Raw genomic sequence first — 18398 nt, forward strand, 5'->3', positions numbered from 1 at the left:
CTGTTTTGTCTGTAAATCAAGATATGAACATTAAACAAACAAATCAGGCACCTTCTTTCCTACTAGGATTAAGAACAAGTTTGAGTGACAGCGTTGCTAAGCCCCTCCTCTATAGTCTCGTTTCGGATTGGCTCTGTGGTTGCTATGATACTCACGGTCGTAACTCCTAAGATGCAACTCGGCTCCAGTTTGGCCCCTATAACTGCTGGTCTGAGCTTCATTTGACCAGAGCCGAAAGCTACGGGTGACGTTACACTCACTTAGTCCACTTTTTATACAGTCTATGGAATAAGGTAAATGTGGAATAATTTTGGACCACTGCAAACTGCTTCAAACGGACTCAGATTTCTTGTAGAGTTGTGTAGTGTACTGTACAGTGCTGTGCTGGTCTCTCGCTCTAATAATAATTGCTCACAGAAGTTCAGAAGGAACAGATCACATTTGTTGTTAGTGTTGGGAATTGATTCAACAGGAAGCAAATACGCATTAGCTTAAAACTATTACCATCTACCATTTTCTCACTCCTCTCTTTCTTTCCACCCCTCTATCTCAACCTCCCTCTTTCACTCCACCCTTTCACTCTCACTTCTCTGCCCCATCCATCTTTCTTTCCCTCCCTCCATCTTTCTCCCTCCTCTCTCTCTCCCCCTTTTTCCTTCTTTCTACCTTCTCCCCACCCCATCCACTTCTCTTCCTCTGTCATTGTCTGTACGTCATCCTCCCTCTTTCTCCCCCTCTCCTGTGATTCCCCTACTTTCCATCTCCCCTCCGCCACCACCCCCTCTTTTTCTCTCTCTCCACCTTTCGAGTTCTCCATCCTTCCTCCCTCTCTCTGTCCCTCCACCACCATCATCTCTCTCAAGATCCTTCTTTCCTCCTCCTCCTTCCACCTTCTATGTCGCTTTCTCTCTTTCTTTTCCTCTCCAAAAGTTAAAAATCCCTCGCTCACCTCCCTTTCCCCCTTTTTCTCAGTCTCTTTTTAAACGGGTGCAGCAGTAGCTCTTATAGGCCCGGGGACTGGCTCTGCTGTGACCCAGAGGTGTGCACTGCTCCTGGGTCAGGCCTAATGAGGAGGCCAACAGCTGAGTGCCTGGAGCTACTGCAGGCTAATGCTAATGCTAATGCTACTGTAATGGGCCGACACTGCTAACATGCGGCATGTTTGAAACGGTTCTTTCTCGTTTCGTGTTTGAACTACAGAAAAGACTGTGGTAAAGAGTTTTCTTATTTACTTTACATAACTTTTTAGCCAAGAAGTAAACCAAAAAAAGCATGTTTTTCATTTTGGTTGTTTTTATAGCATTGCAAAATATGAGTCCTACAATCCAGAATACATAGCTTTATTTTTTACAATTATTATACATGTTTTAAGGCTGTAAAACTCCTCACCACACACTTTATACACTTTCTTCAAACAGACATTGACATGTTCTCACATTTCTCTCTTTCCGTGCCTCTCTGTGCACAGAAACCCTTACATTCAAAGCACTTCTGAAATTTGTCAAACCAGCCCTTGGTGGCCTTAAATGGGCATAGTACTGCATGAAAAGTACTCGTCGATGGCCTGGGCTCCGCATCATCCTGCTCCTCGCTGCCATGAATGTCATCGCTCTCAGCAAAGGTTTCAGCACTTCAGAGTCACACTGCGATCCAACATTTATGTAAATTTGGCTGAACACATTCTGTACTGTACAGGAGACACGGCACAGAGGAGACTGATTGACAATGGTCTGCAGCCCCTCAGCCAATCAGGACGCAGAACACAATGCACGTTCATACACTATAAAAAAGGCATGGAAAATCTATGAAACAGCGAGACCGCGAAAGTTGAGCCGCGTTATAACGAGGGACCAGTATCCACGCAAATATGGTTACTGACAAGGAGAAAGAAATCACAGGGGACTGATTTATGCTGAATCAATGAGTGAAGCACTAAACTGTTAATCTGAGATGAGAGAAATTAGATTTTGTTCAAAAAGATAGGTAACCAATCAGCTCTTTCGTTTTGCATGTGTCTGGGGAAGAGTTTCCACTTTATGGGAGTTTGAAAATGGGGCCAATGTGCTCTTACACTGTGGTAAATGCTGTGCGCTCTTCAGCAAAGTTGACTTGTTGAATAAACTGTAGAAACCCGAGAGTTGAAGAGAAGAGGCATGAGGCTGGAGTTCTAACCATAGACTGTGGACTAAGTGAGAGTGACGTCACCCATAGCGTTCAGCTCCAGTTAAAAGAAGCTCATCAAGACTAGAGCACAATTTGGAGCTGAGTTCCACATTTGTCATAGCAACCAAAGAGCCAATCTGAAGCGAGGCTGTTGAAAGTAACGCCCCGTCTCGATTTATGGACAAAATGGTGAAATAAAAACACTAGGACCATGTAGAGCAAGTTAACATAAACATTTTAAGACCAGAATGACAAGACTCACTGCAGCAGTTAAAGAAAGAGGGGTGACAATTTTCCAACGTAAAATGAGTCAATGGAGCCAGAAGTGGTCATGATCATTTCCTATTTGGAACACAGCGGCTAACAGGTTAGCTATGTCCATATTTATATATAGTGTATGATTCTAACACAGGAGAAGTTTATTTACCACCAGCACCCAGAAATATGAACCCACTAGACTCTGTGATAGTGTTGTCCGTTGATGTGTTGTACAGTCCAGTCTGGCTATGCTTTTGTTGACGCAGGCCCAGATAACGAGCACTGAGCTGGCAGGATGCCCTCAGTACAGCACAGAGATGGAATTTCTCTAAGACGTCTAAACATTAGATATGTCAGAGGTTTTATGACACAGTATGCTGCCAGACATTTTTACATTCCACATTTTAAATATTGTATCACCACCTGGTCACTTGCTGCCAGCACTAATCGAAAACAAATTAAATCTCTTGTTAAAAAGCAAAATAAAAAACTTTGATTAAAAAAAAAAAAAAAGCACTGTTTTAGAGAAATGTCATTTGCTAACTTTTGATAGTTTTTGTACTTTTTAAAAACACATTTTATTTACAAAGTTCTGGACAGTCTGGCTCCTCCTCCACTGACAGTCCATCACTGTCCACTTTCAAACTGCACCAAGAAAAAAAAAAGTCTCTGGGCACTTTTAAGTCTGACCTTTTATTGTTTTATTGTTTCTATTCTCTTTCTGTAATGTCTGTTATTATCTCATGTGCCACTTCCCTGGAGACGACTGATTGACCTTTTGATATAATCTGGCATATTTACACTGTAACCGTAACAGATGTTCATTGATATGCGCTGTCCCCCTCAAATAAATAAATCAATAAACAAATCTGATTGGATGATTCTGTCTGAATCTGACTCAAGGCACGACAGAAGGAGTGGGAACCAGACTCATATCATTCTGTAAAAAATAAAAAATAAAAATACTAAAAGATTTCAGTCTGGACTCTCCGGTCAAGTCCTGACTCTGACCTGGCTTGCATATTCGCAAACCTGACTCGTATTTACGATCGAGAAGGGCCTCCTACTTGTTTCCATGGTAATGCTGTTCCTTTGGCTATAATATTTCACAGTGTGGCATGAAACATAAGTCCCCTGCATAGATATATAAGCTCTGGTCTGATTTTGTTAGTTTAGTTAAAATTTGGTTTTGACAAACACATATTATACAAAATTGACTTTTTGAGCTTTTAACCATTATATTGTTGTCCCCTTATCAAAAACCTACCTGGAGTTATATTTTGCTTCATTCACACTTGTTTCATTAATCTATTACTTCAAAGTCGTCTTCTCTGAGTCTCAATGCATTTTGCCTGGATTGTTGCATCATAGATAAACCTCTTGTCTTTCACGCAGTTTTAAGCTCATATCCAGACTCATTCTGTGGCCAAATTGTGTTCACAATGAATGCATGGCTCTATTAGCATAGCATGAATGGAGGATACAGACCTCATTTGTTTATTTTCTCACTATTCATTCCTGTTGCTGACAGCAGAGGGAGCTTCCACATCTCAACACCTCATTGGAAATGGAGGTGTAGTTTAGTGTGTTTTCCAAATGTAGATTTTATTTTAAGTTAGGAAAATGTGAAATACTTATCCTGAGGTGAGCTGAAGTCTGCTTAAAAGGGAATTAAAGACACAAGAATGCATATGTTTTCTGTAAACTTGATCACTACACCTTGTTGAGACCCTCTCCATGTTTGCATATGTCATGTGATCCAGTCTGGAGCTTGGTCTGGGGGTGTGTCCCAGTGGGGGTGACCTCAGGAACATGTCTTCAGTCCCCTCCACAGCTCCTGTTTGTAGAGGCCTTGTTCCCACCACTGCTTGTTTATCCCCAAGCCTAGTCCTGAGCTCCACACACAGACATGTGGCCTCCAGACTTCTCCTGATCACCTGGTTCCACGTTGTGCCTCTCCCCTTGGGCCTGTCCTGTCCTCCTCTCATCTTTCTTCTCCTGTGTCTCATCCAAAAAGTGAAGATTTAAAAGTGTTTGTTAAAGGCCTTGCACCTACTTCATATTGTTCAGGGGGGAAAACAAACATCCTCCCCAAAGCTTATCCATTTTAAAAGTATATTATGTAACTTTCTGGAGGTGGCACATCACACGATTTCATAGAAAGGGTTAAAAAACACAGTTTGAACATTCTCCATGGATTATGGATGGATGATATGGTTAATGCTACACTATAAAACATGTTTTTAGTATTTTATTTATTTATTTATTTATTTATTTATTTATTTATTTATTTATTTATTTATTTATTTATTTATTTATTTATTTATTTATTTATGTTTTATTTATTTTTTATTTTATTTTATTTTATTTTTTACTAAAATAATGCATACCGTGGCTTCAAAGGACATATATATTCTTGTAGATTTTATTAGTTTTGGTAACCTTGGAATTAGCATTTGTCATAGTCTAACTCTAAAAAACACACTTCATAATCTACACCTCTGTTTCCAATGAGGCATTTAGGCACTGCAGCTCCCTCTGCTGTCAGCAATAGGAATGAACATTCAGTAAATAAACAAATGAATCCAAATGAAGGCTAATAGAGCCATGTGAATGAGTCTTTTTTATGGACTTAAAAACTGTAGGAAAAGGCCGGAGCTATACCTGTGACGCAACAATCCAGACAAAATGTGACCGCAGCATATTTGAGGCTCAGAGAAGATAACTTTGGAGTGATTAATGAAAAAAGCATGAATGCACGAGAATATAATATGGTTATTAAATAAATAAATAAATATAAGCGTCATAAAGTATCAACAAGTGTGCTGCCCATATGAGAACCATGTAGAAGCAACTGCAGAGGTCTATCCTGTGCTTTGGTTTAGTTTATTATTATGGTATATTGTTATTATGTAGGTTTATTTTGTCTTTAGCCATATCTCACAGCCCTAAGTTACTGAAGGTCTTTTTGTGGACTGCTGAGTATAATTCAGTACGAGTCACATTTTATTTATTAAGAAAATATTTGCTATGCATCTGAAGCACCTACAGCCAATTATGAATCAATGCTTGTTCAGCCTCTGCAGCTCAGTGAGTGAATTCTGGAGGTTCTGAGCTTTCACATGGGGCCTGTAAATAAACTGAGAATGAGAAAAAGTTGTGTGTGTTGTATGGGCAGAGTCTGAAGGTATAAGGAACGGTGTGATTGGTCCAATAGGTATCTGCACTTGCACTCGGCCCCTGCAGCCAGGTGTTTGTGATCAGAAACACCTGGCTGTAAAAGTCACGGGTGATGTCACGTAGTTCTTTGCAGTGGGCGCTAGAGGAAACACACACTTAGATTTAGATGTTTTTGACCAGAAAGCTGCAAATTTGCCAAAAAAGGACTAGGAACAGTAGACTAATACTGTTAAAACAAGTTGATTCAGTGCTCAAGTTATGGTCTTGTTCTCACCTGCCCCATGAGACATATTTGAAATCTAGAGCCCTCTAGAGGAGTTTCATCTGCATTAAATGAATTACAGAAATCATACAAGCCGATTCCATTCCTGATCCAACTCTGGGCCTGTTTTGTAGAGACAACACAGCTCTGAGCCAGTTTCCTTTGACCTTTCTCAGGTATTTTAACAGCTCCATCTTCCCACTATTGAAATATTTGGCGAGGCTATATAATTATGTGAGTGTGAGAGTAGAAACAGCTCATCCTGGTCCAGAAGGCCTCCCTCTAGTATTAAAAAGCATTTAGGCAACCGCAAAAGAAAAACACCATAACCCAGAGATTACTGTACGTGAGAATACTATAAAAGTGACACGGGGGTTCTTAACAGGCAGGATGCTCTGGTTTTAGATGCCATATACTGCGTTCAAATGCAAAGTGGGAGAGGTGCTTTGCCCAAGGATATAAAGGCAGCATGGAGAATGTATAGAGAAAACATTGCTCTCAGCTTTTAAGGGGTAACTTTTCTGGTATGGGGTCAGTCCTCTGCTTGACTCCATGGAAATAGATAGAGTAATGCTATATCATGGAACAATCCAGGCAAAGCAACATCTCCAATGGCAGGTGGTGCCAAAGCTCCACTCCAGACAGTGACTGCAGCTAGACTCTCTTGTCTGTGGCTACCAACCGAGACCATTATCAAGTGTGGAGTGAATGAACAATGTGTCTTCCTAACTCCTGTGAGTGTCTGAGTTCTGAGACCAGAATCATACCATCCATCTGTTTTCTTCTTCTTTATCCAGGGAGGCAACAGTCCAGACTTCCCTTTCCACACACACTTTCACAGCTCTGATCCCAAGGTATTCTCAGGCCAGTCAAGAGACATAGTCCCTCTACCGTGTCCTAGTCTCTATGGCCCTCGCCTAAGAATCATATTCTTAGATGGATTCCTCTTGACCATTCCCTTTCATCTGGAGATTGGTCCTCGGCCACTGCACTACAGTCCACTACTGCTCTCAATGGGTTGCCCTAGAGACATTCTATGGATCAAACACACAATAAACTAAAGAATACTGAAAGAAACATTCTTATCTGATAATTAGAAGCCAAATTCTATTGGAAATCACACATTGGTATGAACATGTTTAAGTTTCAAAATATATTGTTGTATTGTTTAAAGAAGACCTGTCATGCCTGTGTCTCCTATACAGTTATAATTTATGACACAGTGGATCATTATGTTATAATTAGGACATTTTAAATCACAATATTCACCTTAAACAACGTAATAAAAGAAACAAGTCCACTGACTTCTGAGTTAGAACATCAGAGTGCATGTACACAAATATACACTGCCTGGCCAAATAAGCCAAAAAAAGGTCACACACTCTAATATTTGGTTGTTCTGCCTTTAGCGCTGATTATGGCACAGATTGGCTGTGGCATTGTTTTGATTTCGCTTCTGCAATGTCACAAGATTTATTTCCATCCAGTGTTGCATAAATTTTTCACCAAGATGTTGCATTGATGATGGTCGAGTCTGACCGCTGCACAAAGCCTTCTCCAGCACATCCCAAAGATTCTGAATGGGGTTAAGGTCTGTGGTGGACAATCCATATGTGAAAATGATGTCTCATGCTCCTGAACCACTCTTTCACAATTTGAGCCCAATGAATCCTGGCATTGTCATCTTGGAATATGCCCGTGTCATCAGGGAAGAAAAAATCCATTGATGGAATAACCTGGTCATTCAGTATATTCAGGTGTCAGCTGACCTCATTCTTTGAGCACAGACTGTGGCTGAACCTAGACCTGACCAACTGCAGGAGGCTTGTACCTATTTCTTGAGTTAAATCCAGGTGGACTTTGTTTTTTTTGTTTTTGGTTTTTTTTCACGGGCAGTGTATGTCAAATAGGCAAAATAAAGCATAATAATGAGTTCAGATCAATTGCAATAGAACAACACTGTGCTGTCTCACTAAAGCAGAGGCCTGTGTGTAAATTGACATGTCCAATTATGGAAATGTTGCTCTGTACCAAATCTGGAATGGTTCACTAACAGGTTCAAGATGCCCTGTGCCCTGGTTTCACGAGAGGTCTGGTCTGGGTGAAGAATGGAGCTGGTGAAATGTACTTTGGCTCAAGTTCAACTCCCTGCCCCGTAACCATGAGGTGTGTGGTTCATTATGGGCAGGCTGGAATGGTCAACTGAATAGACAACAAGAAGACTCGATAGTCAATATTGATTCTGATACCACAATGATATTTATTTAGACAATAGAATGTGATTTTCTTTTATATTTCCATGTGGCCTTATATCTGTGTAATCCCATTAGCTTTGTGTGTCCTCTGGTAGATCATTAAACATGAATAAAATAAAATCTGTATTTGATTTGAGCAAGTTAATTTGTATGTACTACTTCTACTTTTACTCATATGTACCAGTTTCATTCTAACAACTTTTTTCCCCAGTGATATTGAATTCAATGGGTTAAAGACAGACATAACACTACTAGTCATAATAAATAAATATGATTGAGGAACATGGTTTTACTGGTTCAAATTACTATGATAACTTAAATGTGGAACTGCATTGTGCTTTCTTGCCAGCAGATGGTGCCACAAAACTTAGAAAACTCATTGTTGCAAGTAGAGGACTTTTTGTTTTAATTATCAGAGTAAAATGCATGTACAACTTTCATTTTTACTAAGCACAAAGTACTTAAAGGCGCTGATTTTTACCATCTTAAAAACATGAAAAACAGGTCTACGTTTATTTTAAACTGTTTGCAATGGTCCAAAGTTATAACTCACTTACCTTATGCATTCTTAGCATTATAATTATTCACCACGATGAGTTTGTAAGCACTTTTCACAACTTTCAAAGGCCAGAGCGAATTTTTGCCAAGACAGTAATGCTAACAACAGCATGTTAATGTGCACTTCCAGATTATCGGACAATAAAATGCTTCGTAGTTACATGCAAACAGTACACAACGGACTTATTTTGACCTTGTACAAAATATCTGTACTGGGGCAGCCTCCATTTTGCTCAGATAAATTGGGTACAGGGTCTTTAACAGGGGAGTTATATTCTGGGAGGTGCAATTCTGAGTTTATTTCGGAGTAAATTAGAACAAAGCTGGGGAATGCGTGTTTATTCCAAATGCAGCTGTCTTCCCCTCTCTCCTCCTCTCCCCTTCTTCTTCCTCCTCCTCTCCCTCCTCACATAGACCACACCATGGGCCAGGACCATCACCTGCACTGACACAAACATACAGACTATAGGCTACACAAAAGAGACATTATGCAAAGTCACGCCACACAAACCAGCCAACATGTGCATATGGCAACTATGCACAAGGCTATTTACAGATGCTCCATAGACACAGCAATCTGGAGGTTTCAAAGTATTCTGGGAAATGTGAATTGAAAATCTCTCACAATGTCACTAAACATTATATGAGTGACACAGGTTTGTTCTCAAGTTATTGGTGCAGTCCGAACTGATTGAGGATGCATTCGAGTTTCAAAGGGTGCAAACATAATGTGCTTATTAAGTGGGTGAATTTTAGGGTGAAATGAGGGTGCAAATAATTTTAACTGAAGTTACAATGTACCCTTTTGCACCTCTGTAGACCAGGGCCTGCAACAATCAGAAACTTGCAAAATTGTATATATGGTACAAACTTTGTCCCGTATGGTCTGTAATAAAGGCGATCCATGTGGTTCAGCTACATGTGCAGATAAAGTTTCTTCTAAGTGTAAGCATTCAGTAGAACCCTCATTGATGTCTGTGGGTTGAAGCATTCAAAATATATTGCATTTTTTTCCCAAACGTTCTCCAAATGTCTCCAATTTGGATGTATCAAAAGTCCCTCCATAAAACGCCTGCATTTACTAATGATAAAATGAGTGTAAAAATCTCATTTTTATAGATACTGAACTCAAATTTGAAATGTGAGTGGTCAATGATATTTTCAGTTGAGGTATAGTGTACTTTTGTCCCTTAGCTACCTACTGCAGTTTTCTACACCTTCATTTTCACACAAAAAAAAAAATGTAGGCGATGATGAGAAAAATAATTTCTGATGTGTGTTCCAAAGTGTATAAATGCTTAGCAGACTTACAGTGATTCTGACACCTGTGGGTAAAACTATGGGGCGTTACCTTTACAAAGACCCCAAACTTGTGTATATACTACTGAGGGTTCAATAATGGTGATTATTTTAATTTGGAGACATCAGAACAAAGGCAATTTCACCAAAATGACCCAGAATTGACTAAATATTATATATTTTGGAGAAAATATAATAGAAAATAATAATCAAAATGTTGCATGTAAGAGGACAGTCACATTTATTTATTTATTTATTTATTTGATTTATTTGCGCAAAGTAAGCATCTTTAATTGTGTTTCTTCCAGATAGACAATTAAATGTATCAATCACTGTAGAGGCTATTTTGACTGAAATGTTTATGTTTTATATTTGTTTTTTGATCATTTAAGCTCCATAATAATTTGAAAAATATAGGGTATTTATGAATGTGACAGTTCTCCATCTTCATAACGTCTTCGCTCCCCTCAAGAAGCTACTGCACCCTCACGAACTCCTTACACAAACATAAACTAGTCTTTGTCGCCATCTTGTGTGTGAAGCGCGCATTCCCACCCTCCGCCTCTGCGTCACGTTCGTGTCCTTCCTGCGTGCGCGCCCCCGACCGAATCTTGTGATCTCTGCGTCAGCTGTCATCTGCGCACACGTACGCACTCTACTCCGGCGTCCACTCTCCAACTGATTTGTTTTGACTACCGTTTATGTCCAATTCCAATTCAAAAAGCTGGGAACTATGTTGACCTACGTTGAACCCACTTTATCGGACTACCGTGGCTTTTTACCCAGAAGAAATGGTTTTATTTTAACTGAGTGATTGTGTTTTAACGCGGAATGGGAAAGGTGAACAGGTTTTTCCTGGGGTAACGCTGCTGCAGAGGCTATGAGCTAACTAGCATCCAGCCGGCTTCTGTAGGCTGCGAATGCTAACGGCGGCTAACGAGCTAACGCGGCTAACGGGGGATGTAGAGGAGTCACGATGGGGACATGGAAACGGGAGCTGTCAAGCGTTTAATTCGGGTAGTTTTACAGGACCGTCAGACGATGAGCTAGCGTACCGATGCTAGTTATGAGTTAGTTATGAGCACGTTCAATATTCCGAGTAGTAAAATAGGTTCTGCCGTGGATCTAAGCGGCACCAATAACAACCAGGACTGGACTTTAGCGGGGGACGTGTTCTCCTACTGCCCCGCCGGGATGAGTCCGGTTGACGAGACCGTGAAGGCGGGCATGTCCTCCGTCCAAGCGGGTCTGGACGAGCATCTACTGGGTCTGGGGTCCAGCGAGGAGCAGCTGCTGTTGGAGTTGGGATCCCCGCCGGGTTTTCTCCAGGGGGGGTCCCAGGAGTCGAGCGACAGCGAGGGGAACTGCGCCGCGCCGCTGTACGAGGGCAGGAGGAAGAGGTCCCGCTCCAACAGCTCCAGACACCGCTTTCACGACGTGGTGACGGAGCTCGGCCCGGAGGAGGTGCGCTGGTTCTACAAGGAGGACAAGAAGACCTGGAAGCCCTTCCTAGGACACGACTCGCTGAAGATAGAGCTGGTGTATAGAAAGTACTGCGAGCTGAACCCAAGGACCTCAGACAACCAGGTTAGAGAGGGAAGAACCTGCCACAATATTACACATCTGGAAGCTCTACTCACTTTTTACTTTTTCTACATTTGACCCCACCTTCTTCGAATTACAATCAACAATTATTTTATTCGAGATGATTACACTTAATGCACATTTCACATATTTTTACTTATTTAAGCTTGAAAAGGAATGGGAAGAAAAGAAAGTTTAAATTTTACTATTTTTTCTTTGAAATTCTCATTTTCTAAGGCAGCATTGTTCATTATTCTGAATCCATTCATATTCAGTTTTTTTAAGAAGGGTATTGGGGTGGTCTGACTCTGTTTGCGATTCTTTCACAATGTCAAAAAGATTAATATTACTCTAGTGTGAGCAGATTCATATTATAAAAAAAAAAAAAAAAAGAAAACAGCCTGATTAAACACTACACTGTAGTTTACTTTTGGCAGTATAGATTGAAAATGAACTGATGTTATTTTGCTTTTGAAATGGTCACAATTAAAGATCACCATTATAAATTAACTGCATTATCAATGTCAATATTATTATCTTGGTCCGATCTCTTTTGTCCCTGGATCTTGAGTCTCAGTTCAAGACCCAGTTCTTCTGAATCCCGGTCATGCAGCAGAAAAAATGTATGTATGTATTAGGGTTGTCAGAAGTATCGAAAATCAGATACTAATCGATACTAAAACTTGAAACTAGATGCTTCTCTGAGGAGGTATTAATATTAAAAAGCCACATTCACAGGACAGAAATCAAAATTTCCTGAATAGCTTTAGAGTTGGCTTGGATCAGAACAAGTATAAGACCACATAAACTAATATATGCCAATGGATTACTATGAAAAATACCTGCGTGACTGAGGGATTACAGTCATTGTGGTATCGGAATCAATATTGAGTATAGAGTCTATTCCTTGTGTTGAAAATTGAGATTAACATTTTAGTAAAGTGACAACGCCAGTATGTAATCGCCATACTTCTGCAATTTCACTACTTGATATTTTGAGTCTGGGATTTCAATTGCAAGTCAATAATCATTGGAAGCACAACACTAAAACATATGCATTTCTCTTCTCCAGCTGAACAATGGAGACAAGGAGTCGCCTGGAAACGGCATGGAGAGCAAGGGGCTGAATGAGGCCAGCCCAGCTGACTCCAAGCCCAGCATGATGCAGTCTCCACGGGAGTCCATGGATGCCTCCACCCTGTCCCCCAACCACAGGGACCTGGACGGGCTTGTGGTGCCCGTGGAGCCTGTGTGCGTGAGAGGGGGGCTCTATGAGGTCGATATTACCGTCAGAGAGTGCTACCCGGTCTACTGGAAACGTGAGTACTGTCCATTCATATGGTATAGATCCCTCAAAGTTCTCACACCAAGTGACACCAAAGAAAAGATTTCCGAGTACTACTAGATCTAAATCAATAACAGGACTATTACATGTCTAATCTAGGCTTAAACCAGGCCTAACAGTGGATCATTTCTACTGTAGTTCTAAACCAGGAATGATCCAAAGGAAGACTAAAATGTGCACAAAATTAACTCTAAATTAGGTAAATCCAGAAAACAGAGCCACAGTTTGAAAGCCGAACCAGTCCGGTAGTGGTTTATGTGTTTAAAAACGGTGTATATCACTCTATAAACATGTCATTCTTTGGTTAAATAAGCAGATCAAATTTCACTCTTTGCTCAAATGCCATTGTCAAATGGAAAAAAACTTGTGTTGTCAATGCCTAAATAAGTGATAATTCTGCAACTTTGTTGGTAAATTTACAGTTTTTTCATATTTGTCTGATACTTAAACCCCAACTAATACTTTTACTTTTTAAAATACTTTTACTTTTTTTCAACGCCTTTTAATACTTAGACTTCTTCTAACACATTTCTGTTGGACTTACTATTATCTGAATATTGTTATCGGGATACTCAAAAAAAATTACCAAACTAAATTGTGAGACATGGGTTGGCAATATTAATAATAATAATAATACATTTTATTTATAGGGCGCCTTTCTGGGCACTCAAGGTCACCTTACATACAATATATATACATATACAGACAGTTAAAATCAACATTTATGAACATACAGTTAAAAGCATTCAGATAAAAAACATTGAAAAAGGACAGGGCAGGTGTGGATTATAAAGAATATGCCAGTCTGAACAAGTGGGTTTTAAGTTTGGATTTGAAGTGTGAGAGTGTGTCAGTATTGCGGAGGTCAGGGGGGAGAGAGTTCCAGAGCTGGGGAGCAGAGCGGCTGAAGGCCCTGCTCCCCACGGTGGCAAGCCGGGCTGAGGGATTTTGGAGATATTGAAAAAGTAAAAAATAAAAATCAAATAAAATTGACACTCTAGGTCGGAGGTCGATGATCGACTTTGTTGTCGTGTCATCTGACCTCCGACCGCGTGTCTTGGACACTCGGGTGAAGAGAGGGGCTGAGCTGTCAACTGATCACCACCTGGTGGTGAGTTGGATCCGCTGGCGGAGGAGGAAGCCGGACAGACCTGGCAGGCCCAAGCGCATTGTGAGGGTCTGCTGGGAACGTCTGGCGGAGCCCTCTGTCAGGGGGGTCTTCAACTCCCACCTCCGGGAGAGCTTCTCCCTGATCCCGGGGGAGGTTGGAGACATGGACTCCGAGTGGGCCATGTTCTCCACCTCTATTGTTGATGCGGCTGCTCGTAGCTGTGGTCGTAAGGTCTGTGGTGCTTGTCGCGGCGGCAATCCCCGAACCCGGTGGTGGACACCGGAAGTAAGGGATGCCGTCAAGCTGAAGAAGGAGTCCTATCGAGCCTTGTTGGCTCGTGGGACTCCTGAGGCAGCTGATGAGTACCGGCGGGCCAAGCGTGCCGCGGCTCGGGCAGTCGCAGAGGCAAAAACTCGGGGTTGGGAGGAGTTCAGGGAGGCCATGGAGGAGGACTATCGGACGGCCTCAAAGAGATTCTGGCAAACCGTCCGACGCCTCAGGAGGGGAAAGCAGTGCTTCACCAACACTGTTTACAGTGCGGGTGGAGAGCTGCTGACCTCGACTGGGGATGTTGTCGGGCGGTGGAAGGAATACTTTGAGGATCTCCTCAATCCCACTGTCACGTCTTCCGAGGAGGAAGCAGAAACTGGGGACCCAGGGGCGGACTCGTCCATCACCCTGGCTGAAGTCACTGAGGTGGTTGGCAAGCTCCTCGGTGGCAAGGCTCCGGGGGTGGATGAGATCCGTCCTGAGTACCTCAAGTCTCTGGATGTTGTGGGACTGTCTTGGCTGACACGTCTCTGCAACATCGCGTGGCGGTCGGGGACAGTACCTGTGGAATGGCAGACCGGGGTGGTGGTCCCTCTGTATAAGAAGGGGGACCGGAGGGTGTGTTCCAATTACAGGGGAATCACACTCCTCAGCCTTCCCGGTAAGGTCTATTCCAGGGTGCTGGAGAGGAGAATCCGACCGATAGTCGAACCTCGGATTCAGGAGGAGCAGTGTGGTTTTCGTCCTGGTCGTGGAACACTGGACCAGCTCTATACTCTCCATCGGGTCCTCGAGGGCTCATGGGAGTATGCCCAACCAGTCCACATGTGTTTTGTGGATCTGGAGAAGGCATTCGACCGTGTCCCTCGTGGTGTCCTTTGGGGGGTGCTCTGGGAGTATGGGGTCCGGGGCTCTTTGCAAAGGGCTGTCCGGTCCCTGTATGACCGGAGCAGGAGCTGTGTTCGCATTGCCGGCAGTAAGTCAGACCTGTTCCCAGTGCATGTTGGACTCCGCCAGGGCTGCCCTTTGTCACCGGTTCTGTTCATTATATTTATGGACAGAATTTCTAGGCGCAGCCAGGGGCCGGAGGGGGCCTGGTTTGGGAACTACAGGATTTCATCTCTGCTGTTTGCAGATGATGTTGTCCTGATGGCTTCTTCGAGCCAGGACCTGCAGCAGGCACTGGGGCGGTTTGCAGCCGAGTGTGAAGCGGCTGGGATGAGAATCAGCTCCTCCAAATCCGAGGCCATGGTTCTCGACCGGAAAAAGGTGGTTTGCTCTCTCCGGGTGGGTGGTGAGTCTCTGCCCCAAGTGGAGGAGTTCAAGTATCTCGGGGTCTTGTTCACGAGTGAGGGAAGGATGGAGCGTGAGATTGACAGGCGGATCGGTGCAGCGTCTGCAGTGATGCGGTCGCTGTATCGGTCCGTTGTGGTAAAGAAGGAGCTGAGCCGGAAGGCGAAGCTCTCGATTTACCGGTCAATCTACGTTCCTACCCTCACCTATGGTCATGAGCTTTGGGTAATGACCGAAAGGACAAGATCGCGGATACAAGCGGCTGAAATGGGTTTCCTCCGCAGAGTGGCCGGGCGCACCCTTAGGGATAGGGTGAGGAGCTTGGTCACACGGGAGGAGCTCGGAGTAGAGCCGCTGCTCCTACACGTTGAGAGGAACCAGCTGAGGTGGCTCGGGCATCTGCTCAGGATGCCTCCTGGACGCCTCCCTAGGGAGGTGTTCTGGGCATGTCCCACCGGGAGGAGGCCCCGGGGAAGACCCAGGACACGCTGGAGGGACTATGTCTCTCGGCTGGCCTGGGAACGCCTTGGGGTCCCACCGGAGGAGCTGGAGGACGTGTCCGGGGTGAGGGAAGTCTGGGAGTCCCTGCTTAGACTGCTGCCCCCGCGACCCGGCCCCGGATAAGCGGAAGAAAATGGATGGATGGATGGATGAAACAATTAATAATATAATTTAAAAAACATCAGCTTAAATATTCCGCCATTGTTTTCTGTAATTTCTCTTTTAAAACTATACATTCATTAAAGGAAGGATGCATGTTTCGATACAGACCAGTATATTTCCATTTTATTCATTTATTTGATTTAGTTACTGTGGTTACTGTGTAATTTTCAGTATCACCATTTGTCTACTTTTCCAAAATGACATCCCAAGGACGTCTCATGCTCTCTTCATTGACATACATTGATCTGTATCTTACCTTAAATGCATTATCTGCTGTTAGCTGTGGCTCCCATCTCCCTGACCAGTGGTTTGGGACCTGGCCATCACAGGGCCCATTCAGCCAGCCTCAGCTGATCCGTGCTAACTAATTCATGGCTCTTTCCAGGAAGAGCCCAGAGAAGAAATAGATTGAATCGCCATAGTGACCTGTGTGAAAGGGCTTGGAGTTTAACAGTGAGTGACCTGTATAGAAACCCCAGTTTTCAATGTTACCAGAGGAAGGAGGATAATGATTTGCTCTTGGTTGTTTTCAGATTCTAGATTGTGATGTGGGCACCAGCCAGATTGTCCTATTGATTTACATTGCATTTAAGTAAAAAAATATATGGGAGGGAAATTCACAAATGTTGAAACTGGTCATTTCTAATAGTGACTATAACTATAACTCGATATACAACAGTACAGGTGCAGCTGCGAGACATCTTCAGAACTGTCTCTGGTCTTGGTGGTGACATATCAGCTGTTGTTACTTCCTGGAGGCGTGGTCAGCCTGACAGACCTGGCAGGTTACTCAGACTGACCACGCCTCCCTCTGGTGGTCTCTGGAGGATGGTCCGCAGGTGGGTGAAAGGAGGAACACGTCGTTGTTACAGTTGATGCTGTCCATGGCCCGTTTTCTGATTTCAGTCGCCTCCCTGATCCCTGTTTGAACATGTTGTTTCCGATCCAATGACATGTGCCCTGTCCCAGTCCATACAAGAACCAAAGCTGTCAATGTATAAAAGAAGACAGAATGAAGGTCTTTGTACAAGTCAGCTGTGTACTGTCTGCATCTAATTATAAAGCATTTTATTGTCCCGAGAACCAGGAATTGGACATACATAGTTGTTAGCGTTAGCGTGACAGAAAACTCTGTTGTTGTGAAAAACATTTGCACACACATCAAAACTGGGACTAAACCAGAACTTGAACAAGCGTACACCAGGACGACAAGCCTCTGCTGAATAACACACTGCCAAACAGTTATGAACAAAATTTTGGAATTTGACACTTTGAGGCCACCGTAATCATCCTCTCTAAAACATATTGACAGAATGTTTTTGAAGCTAGTCTTATTAAGACTTTTTTGTCCTTAGCTCAAATAGTTTAAGTCTTAATCTTGAAATTACCATGTTTATTCCCCCAAAAATCGTGCCACAAAAACTCTTAATTATCCTGTATATTCATCTACTTGGTGTAATTTTCAGTCAAGTCATTTTCAGGAAAGTCTTCCGTATGCATTTTTTTTTTCTGCTTAGAACTGCTTTTGAAGTCTGATGGCATTCTCAGAGCAAGGGTTGAGTTCAAGCTAGCGTCGCGTGTTCTGAACGATTAGATTAGAAACAAGCTAAACCACCCTGTTATTGTTAAAAGGTCACATGAAACTTATCAAGTCAAGAACAGAGTTATCTGTGGAGAGCAGCTGCCAGCACACTATCAGATGAGTGAATAACCTCCAGCCAAGGCAGACCTGTTAAGTATTCCTGCCCCGTCTCCCCTCAGCCTCTCTGGGCTTGTCACTGTCACACAGCGGCCTGGATAATGTGCTCTCTTAGTTGGTTGCCAGTCACAAATGGCTAACCCACTTAGTTATTTTCTGATCTACGTTATAATGTTGTTTCTTCATCAACAACATACCCGGAGTTGTGTTTTGTTTTCACATGTTTCCACCTTGTGATGTCATGCAGTAATACAGGAAGCACTCCACTGTGTTTTAAAACTCCATACACCTTCACTAGAATCATTTGGATAATTTCAGCCCTGGAATTTTCTGTCTCTACTAAACAAAAGGTAAAATGTAGCTGTTAACTTGAAAACTACTTCTTCGTGACATCACAGGGTGCATCAGAGCATTTTGAGCTGAGATGTAGACAGACTAATAAAAAAAGATTACTCTAA

General features: G+C 42.7%; 1 protein-coding gene across 1 annotated transcript in view; it reads left to right on the forward strand.

The window, feature by feature from the left end:
* The first annotated feature begins 10614 nt into the window (after window positions 1–10614).
* ddhd1a (DDHD domain containing 1a) overlaps window positions 10615–18398 on the forward strand; it is a 35111-nt gene continuing 27327 nt past the window's right edge. Inside the window, exons 1-2 of the mRNA XM_055230981.1 lie at window positions 10615–11562; window positions 12632–12878. Of these exons, the coding sequence (XP_055086956.1) occupies window positions 11053–11562; window positions 12632–12878 (757 nt within the window). The 5' untranslated portion in view covers window positions 10615–11052. The remainder of the gene's footprint in view (window positions 11563–12631; window positions 12879–18398) is intronic.

The sequence above is a fragment of the Periophthalmus magnuspinnatus genome, chromosome 22 (genome assembly GCF_009829125.3).
Source record: "Periophthalmus magnuspinnatus isolate fPerMag1 chromosome 22, fPerMag1.2.pri, whole genome shotgun sequence".
NCBI classification, from domain to species: domain Eukaryota; kingdom Metazoa; phylum Chordata; class Actinopteri; order Gobiiformes; family Gobiidae; genus Periophthalmus; species Periophthalmus magnuspinnatus.